This window comes from Haliotis rufescens, unplaced genomic scaffold (genome assembly GCF_023055435.1).
Source record: "Haliotis rufescens isolate VD_foot unplaced genomic scaffold, xgHalRufe1.0.p SCAF_4, whole genome shotgun sequence".
Classification (NCBI taxonomy): Eukaryota; Metazoa; Mollusca; class Gastropoda; order Lepetellida; family Haliotidae; genus Haliotis; species Haliotis rufescens.
The window spans coordinates 43,470,407-43,478,903 of NW_025964112.1; the positions used below are offsets into that span (position 1 = coordinate 43,470,407).

Genomic DNA, 8,497 nt, shown 5'->3' on the forward strand with positions numbered 1-8,497 from the left:
CTGTTTAGAATATATAAACAACTGATATGTTTAGACATGTTATCATTTCACGACATATTAAATTTTACTTGAAAGGTCTAGGATATTATATCAGCAAACAAAACACTACGCCCTTAACATGAGGTACAGTGTATATGTAATGTTGATAACATCAAAGACCTATCGACGCTTTTTCATCATAGATATAATTTGCTTATCTCCGCCATTTTCGGCGGAAAGACAGTGTGATTGGGTCAGGTACCACGCCGCTTCAATCAATATGCCAGCCATTATCACAATGGTGAGGTGAAATGGGGTTTAACGTCGCGTCCAACATTATTGCACTTATATAGTGAAGTGCATGCACCTGCTTGTGTGTGTGTGGCTGATTGTACAAGTCCGGACTGATGCCGATTTATAGTGGTAGCCCACTGAGATACCATGCTGCAGTTTAACATATATACACCACTCAGACACAATATACAGACGCCGAGTCGCCAAGGAAGGGTAACAACAAGTACCATTTTTATCGTCTTTTGGTATGACGAGTTCCGGGATCGAATCCCCGACCTTCCGCTCTCCGGGCGGATGCTCTACCACTAGACGACGGAGGCGGTCCCATATCACAAAAAGGGACACCACAAATAGGCCTCACACAATGTACTCTTGTTGGGATTCGAACCCGGTTCTCCGGTGTGAAGAGCTAATTAGATTTGATCAATACGCTCTCCAGGGCATCCTTGGACATAGAGCCATCATGGTCTATGACGAGATAAGCGTAGGCTACCATACTTTGCAAACTGACTTGGTTGATGACTTGGTTGATGCATGTCATCGGTCCAAATTGCGTGGATCGATGCTCGTGATATTAATCACTGGATTGTCTGGTCCAGACTCGATTATTTACAGACTGCCGTCAAATAGCTGGAATATTGCTGAGTGCGGCGTTAAACAACAAAGAAAGAAAGAGAAAGGAAAGTGCTGCAAGATATATTGATGCAATTTATTATAAATAAATATGAAAAAATATGTTAATAAAAGGTTTGTTTTGTTTAAATGGCCATAATTGATGTCTGAATATATGAAATGTTTTTTTACAGCTGAAAACCTTTCGAATACATAGTTGTTTATTATAACACAGAAAACACTAGGCATTACGTGTCGTAACGTAACGTCTTAATAGCGTCACAAACATGTGAAAAGATTAACATGATATATCCCAACACGGGTGGAATAATGACAACCATAAACATGTTAACGTTTTATTTGTAGGTTACAGAGTACTAGCATGTTCCGTGTTAGAACACTTTGTATTTACCAAGCACGCAAATCTGTCATAAGGTTAGATGAAGCAAGAATATGCCTGGTATTACCACAAGTATTCCAATGCCACTTGTATTTAACAAACACACAAACCTGTCAGTTATGATAAGATAAGATGAAGCAACAACATGCCTCGTATTATCAAAGGTATTCCAAATGACACTTGTATTAAAGTAACGCATACCCATTCTTAAACTGTGTCCGTTATAACGTCAAATGAAGCAAGTTTTATCGTGAGGTATCCCCGACATTCAAATGACGCTTGTATTAAACAAACACTTAAATTGTGTCAGTTATGATAACGTCAAATGAAGCAAGTTTTGTCGTGAGGTATCCCCGACATTCAAATGACGCTTGTATTAAACAAACACTTAAATTGTGTCAGTTATGATAACGTCAAATGAAGCAAGTTTTGTCATGAGGTATCCCCGACATTCAAATGACGCTTGTATTAAACAAACACTTAAATTGTGTCAGTTATGATAACGTCAAATGAAGCAAGTTTTGTCATGAGGTATCCCCGAAATTCAAATCACACTTGTATTAAACAAACACTTAAATTGTGTCAGTTATGATAACGTCAAATGAAGCAAGTTTTGTCATGAGGTATCCCCGACATTCAAATGACACTTGTATTAAACAAACATACAAACTGTGTCAGTTATGATAATGTGAGATACGCTCCAGGGCGTGTTGTGATATATCCCCCAAACCGGATTCCATACAGAAGCAGGTGCCCTCGACGTCTACATCAGCCTGACAGCGACAACACCAACATCTCCTACGCCAAGTAAGAGGGGATCAGGTTTCTTAATAAGCCTACTCTTGGTGTTAACGGTACAGCAATGTTACACTGCCTGTTTCGTGGGGTGCCTGTATTCATCTGGCTCTCTTCTGAATTATTGTTGATTTTGTTGGTTTGATGTCGGGGAGAGATTTACACAGCTTTATGGTCAGGCCTTGGAATGTCGCATACCCCGTCGAGCACTGACACGTATGGAACCTTTGTGAAACATAAGTTGAAACACTGATGAATCTAATACAGATCTTCGAGACTTCTGTTACTCCGCTAAAGACGAATCGTGTGAAGTAGTACCTTATCAAGTAGGTAATCAGCTGAATGTTAAACACACTGACGTGTGTTGCACTAACAGCGCTGTAAGTTTGGTTTACAGTTAACATTTTTCTTTGACAATTATAACGTTATTGCTTTCTAAGAATACCGTGGATGTTTATCTGAATAGTATTACGCTTATTCACCTGTAAGCTATGTCATTGTTTGAATCAGTGTGGTCTCTCGCCCAGACCCTAAAACAAATATCCAACACTCAAATTAAGTGTGCAATACTTTGACATGTCTTGATTTCTTCAGTTGCAACCTGAAGTCTTAACTATTTCATTTCTGAGACTAGACTATCGGCCACACAAGAGTGGGTTCGATTTGACTGGTATCACAGCAATAGTCTAGCAGCTCCAGCCTTTGGTGTCTACATTTCACAACTATTAAGGAATAATCGAGCATACTATTTCTACGAAGATTTCAAGTGCGTCATACGATTCTTACACAAAGGTTGTTTGATCAAGGTAACAGCATTCAAGGCCTCCGTAGAGCTTTCAAACAGTTTTATTGCAGGACATTTCCAGAATTGACGCTTCAGTGACAAAAATGTCCACTGCAGTTCCCTATTTCCACTTACATATATTCCCGTGTTTTAAGGTAAACACTTGACTTATCTTTGCATGTGTTTGTGATGGGTACCACCGGCGGGGCAAGACACGCTAACTTTTTCGTGAGCACCTGGTATTTGATAGTGATTCATAAACACGTGCTCATGATATAGTCGGAATCGTACAATCGACTCTGCTTTTGTCAGATATTTCTTATGAATACGGAAAGGAATTTGTTCCTTTTATTTCAGTAACAGCACAGCGTGTCAGATTAGACGATATTTGCGGTTTATATATTCGAACAACCAGATCAATAAACAGCAAAAAAGAGACAAATATACCACTGAAAATATTCAACAAAACAATAACTATTATAAATAATAAAACTGCGTTGTACAGTATTATGCCAATAGAACACCTTATAATGACAAAGGGAGCCAATACTTTACTGACAAGTAAAGATTACATACATGTATGTTACTATTAACACAGCAAACATCCTACACTTTAAATAGAATTAGATTTATTTTACGTAACCTACAGACCAATACAATTTCAAGTCAAATAGAATTTTTTTAAAGTATTGAGCCACACACATTATATTTTTATTCGACCTATTCAATCCAATTGATAAGCAGAGAACCCGTAAACCATGAAATATAAAAATACAGCTTTCAGTTTGGAAGACAGCCTAAAGTTAAAAATCGTATACGTACCCCACTTTCATAAAATCAACGAGCAACGACAAACTAAGGATCACAATTAAGGTGGGATTCGAACACACAATCTGCGGATCTCTGCACATGTAAGGAAGGTAACTCTGGGCATATCATATAATTGTCAGTAAAAATGTTTATCTCCACCTGGAAGCCGTGACCATGGTCACTGTAAACAATAAGACACTTGGGCTCACTCAAGCTCGATCAGAGATTGTATGGTAAAATGTCATACAATAATATATCCTTGTCAAGGAGAAGAAATGTGGCATGTGCATCTGTGAAGAAAGGTTAAATGTGTCGTTGTGTTCTGCGTCCTATAAGGGGCGGTCGGGTAGCCAGGTGGTTAAAGCGTTCGCTCGTCACGCCGAAGACCCGGGTTCGATTCCCGACATGGGTACAATGTGTGAAGCCCATTTCTGGTGTCCCCCGCCGTGATATTGCTGGAATATTGCTAAAAGCGGCGTTAAATCAAACTCACTCACTCACTCACTCTGCGTCCTATAAGCACTAAAACAAATATTGGGCACATAGGTATAAATTGGTTCATTGGATAGAGCGTCTAGCCGGAGACGGAAGGTCGGTGGTTCGATCCCCGATCGTGTCATAGCTATGGTACTTGTTGTTATGCTGCCTGGCGCTAGGTATTAGGAGAATAAAGCAAGAACTGGCTGGCTCAGAGTCAGTTTACTGTTTCTGAATGGGGCATTCATGCTAAACCGCGGCATGGCGTCTCAGAGGGCTAGCATTATATAACTGGCACTAGTCTGGACTAGTACAAGCAGCCCAAAATAGAAACACATAACTCCTCTGTCACTATTAGGGTCATAATTGGGGCGATTGCTGAATTCCACGACCAAAGCAAGCTCATTATCCCAAGCTAAAGAATACTCTTTCAGGTCAAACACACTCTCCTTACAACGATCCAAAACAGTGAAGAACTAAGCATGTTCGTGTTTGCTTTGCCGTTACTTTAGACGTTAAATCCAACTGACCACCTCACCTCATAGCATAATAATAAACATAGTTATATCTCGATGCTGCCATTTACATCGGTGCACAGACTTACCCTTGTGCTGCAGTGACATTCCCGTACTAGTAGTTTACTTTGAATCCTTCTTTCTACAAACGTGTTTCTACATTCAACAGAACAGCAAAAAAAGAAACTATTACATTGAAAGATTATCTGAATGATTATTTGTTTTGGGATTCCCAGTTTCTAACATAAACACTTGATGTATTTTTATCATATTTTGATATTTGCCGAACAATGTGTTATTCACCCCCTGTTAGATAGTATTCATTCGGTCTGTTATAGCTTTTATATCCGACTTCGTTACATCAGGGGTCGATTATGCAGGAAGAAACAATCGAGTTTTTTAGATCCGACAGGATCCCGTTGGTTCCTCCAACAACACAGCTGTGGATCAGCCGTGGAGCATGCCGTCAGTACATAGCTGGAATAACGTTAATCAGACCTTGGCAAGATGTGCACTAATTAGATCTAAGGAGCAAAGTAAAAGGAAATGTATGTTCCGACTGGATTGAAAAGATAAATGGATGAAGTCATGTGTTGTATTACATTCTTTGTTAAAGCTCGAACTGGAACAAGTACGCTGTGGCCAGGTTTTGTGCTGAAGACTGTGTTCGTGGTGAAGACGGCGATTCGGTTTTTTGTTTTTTTGTTTGTTGTTTAACGCCACACTCAGCAATATTCCAGCTATATGACGGCGGACTGTAAAATAATCGAGTCTGGACCAGACAATCCAGTGATTAATATCATGAACATCGATCCACGCAATTGGGATCGATGACATGCATCAACCAAGTCAGCGAGCCTGACCACCCGATCCCGTTAGTCGCTTTTTACGACAAGCATAGTCGCCTTTTACGGCAAGTGTGGGTTGCTGACGACCTATTCTACCCCGGAATCTTCACGGGTCACGTCGAGTCGTATTCATATTCGTAACTAAGTCACACGAGTGAGGGGCAGGGTTTTTACGCCGCTTTTAGCTGTTCCAGCAACATCTACAGCATTGGGCATCAAAGTACCCATGTAGGGAATCGAACCCGGATTTCGACGGGACGAGTGAACCATTAACCACTGGGCTACCCCACAACCCCTTAGTCACATGAAATGAACAGGAGCATGTAAACGTAGTTACAATAAATTATTTTGTAAAAAACCTAAACGCATACTTGCTTGTAAATTATGGTGATGACACCGGTATTCGAGAATCTTAGGAGCATATACAACGTTGACCATCATTGCAATTTCGGTCATTTATTATATTTAATATTTGACCTCATTTCCGCAAATATATTTGAAAGAGTTTTATTTAAAGGGTAAGTGAGTGAGTGGAGTCGCATTTTGTAATATTCCAAGAATATGACGGTTTGGGAAACACCAGAATTTGGCTTCATACATTATTTCCTTTTTTGGAATCGAACCCAGGCCATCGGCGAGCGTATTTGTTCCGACGTTTATACCAATGTGCATGTTGAACTATGTCATTCTTCCCTGCATGCCTGCCCTTTCCGTTTAATTAAAAGTTTGTTCCCCGATTGTTTTAGTGTTGTTAACGTCAAAGAGTCAAATGTTCGATTTGTAGAGCACGGCAGTGACACGACATTTATTTCACCTTTCAGTAAACGGCAATATCCGTGAACGACATCATGTTTACTGAGTACAACAGTGACACGAACCATGCAATTAGGTATGCCTATCTAATCACCGCGAGGTTGACAAGTGATTATTGCTACCTGTAAAATGTTTTCAAACACTCCTTGCAATGAGGTGCGTTTTGTAGACGATAATGTTATGGGAATATTGCATCTGTTATCAAGGAGTGTGTATAAAAAGAGGTTAGCATTCCCTAAGTACAATATGGGTCTGCTATACCAGATACGACTATACTTTGTTTGTAAGCTCGATTTCTTCAGTGAGAGTCCGATGTTACACCGGATCAGCCAGCCTCGTAACAAAATGTGTCACTAGCAGAATGTACGGGACTGAACACCACGAGACCGATGGTCATTATTAGATTACAAGTTAAAAAAAGACTTATTTTCGGCGACACATTTCTTTGTGACAATAATATATATCTTGCGACCGACATCAGATTTACAGCATGGTAACTCAAGGCGGAAACAGATTAATTATGACGTCACAAGTGACGTCAGATCAAATATTATGACGTCATCATATTCAATCAGGACGGCTAGCAAATTTGAATGGGTTTTTACAAGACGACAATCTGCCAATCAGCATTATTTAACGAGTAATGATAAAGGTATTCCAAGCAATCGCCTGCCTCATCTTCATTTACCAGTACCCTGTCAAGCACCTTCTGTAGCAGAGGATGCATGTTGGAACCAGTAGCCAGGATATCTGAGCAAACACGTAACATACACATACAGTATTTACATGCATCTATGCAAAATGTGGACGATGTTTGTGGTACTCACCGCTACGTGATGCTGTCAGAACTATTAGAAGCACAAATATACATCCTTTACACAAGTTTAGTTTGGTGAAGATGGCACGAGTATGTGCGCACTGACTCATGTCACTGACATAACAATCTGCAGTCAGAACGAACTGTCTGTATCAGTCCTCCATGCACTAACTAGCATCAATGCGAGTCACTCGTATCGCCAAGCTACGGCATTTGGATTTCTCCTCCAGTTCCACGCAAGTGTTGAAATACAAAATTAAGTTCCAACGACCACGGCAAACCACAAGACTTCATTGTACGCTCGCTACTTCCGAGTTAAAGACTCTCGTGCGCACGCGCGTCCTTCTTAGAGATGACTGGAATATTAAATACCTCTGCTGGTGGGATAATCAGTGAGCAGAGGGGCCGTGTGTTGTGGGGATGGTAGCGGCGTGAGAGGAGTCTCCTCTGCACTACAGCTTATAGTTGCGGTTAGAGGAGTGCTTGGGTGAGAGCGTTCATAATTCACGGGATTTTCGACTACGTGTATGCATACCTAGGCGTATAACATATTTGTAATCATAACTCATCCGTTACGTTTTAGTAGTTAGAATGGACATCTCAGCAGACTGATGGCTATTTCTGTAAAAAAAAATATGACTTTTGAAACACAAACATATATCTACAGAGATGTTTATTAGTAACTTCGAGCCTAATGTGTTATTCCTCTTATGCCTTTTTATGTCCTTTATGAGACGTGTTTGCTGCACTGAACCAGTGACAATAAGTTATAATCAACTAAATATGCGGACAATCAAATACTTTATATGACTAGATTTTATAAATAAATGTAGTCATACATTCTCGGTGATCAGCCGACCAACGCCTGCTTTCGTTGGATCCATTAAATTTAATTAATGTTGTTGCATTAAATGTAATTAACATTAAACACTACAAAGAATTTCTTTTTTTAATGTGACATTTTCACGACACACGGCTTTTCCATCGGACGAGAGGCCGGTCACATGAAGGTCATATGCGTATGAACAACACATTTTGACGCATTCGCCACCACTCGCCCCTTTCCGTAACAAGCAAGAAAACTATTTTATCTATCGATGAAAGTTATGTACGAAAGTTCGACTAACCAATCAGAATGCGCGTATGATTTCAAGTACTTCGGTCAAAGAATCCCTCAGGAATACTTATATTTTACATATGTCTTGCGTCTAAAAATATACCCAAGATACAGTTAAATGTGTTTAATCATACTGTAGAATACCGCATAAAACCGCATAAATAGCATCTGGAATATATATGATATATATATATGGGAATATATACGTGAACTTTTACGCAACGAGTTGACAATTC

General features: G+C 39.8%; 1 protein-coding gene across 4 annotated transcripts in view; it reads right to left on the minus strand.

The window, feature by feature from the left end:
- LOC124135921 (multiple epidermal growth factor-like domains protein 6) overlaps positions 1–7,506 on the minus strand; it is a 122,479-nt gene extending 114,973 nt beyond the window's left edge. For 2 of the 4 annotated variants that reach the window (XM_046501610.2, XM_046501608.2), the window contains exon 1: positions 7,155–7,505. In XM_046501610.2, coding sequence (XP_046357566.2) covers positions 7,155–7,254 — 100 coding nt within the window. In that variant the 5' untranslated portion in view covers positions 7,255–7,505. Of the gene's footprint in view, positions 1–7,154 lie in introns of all 4 variants that reach the window. The other 2 variants (XM_046501611.2, XM_046501609.2) reach the window with 2 other exon arrangements.
- Between the last annotated feature and the right edge of the window lie 991 nt (positions 7,507–8,497).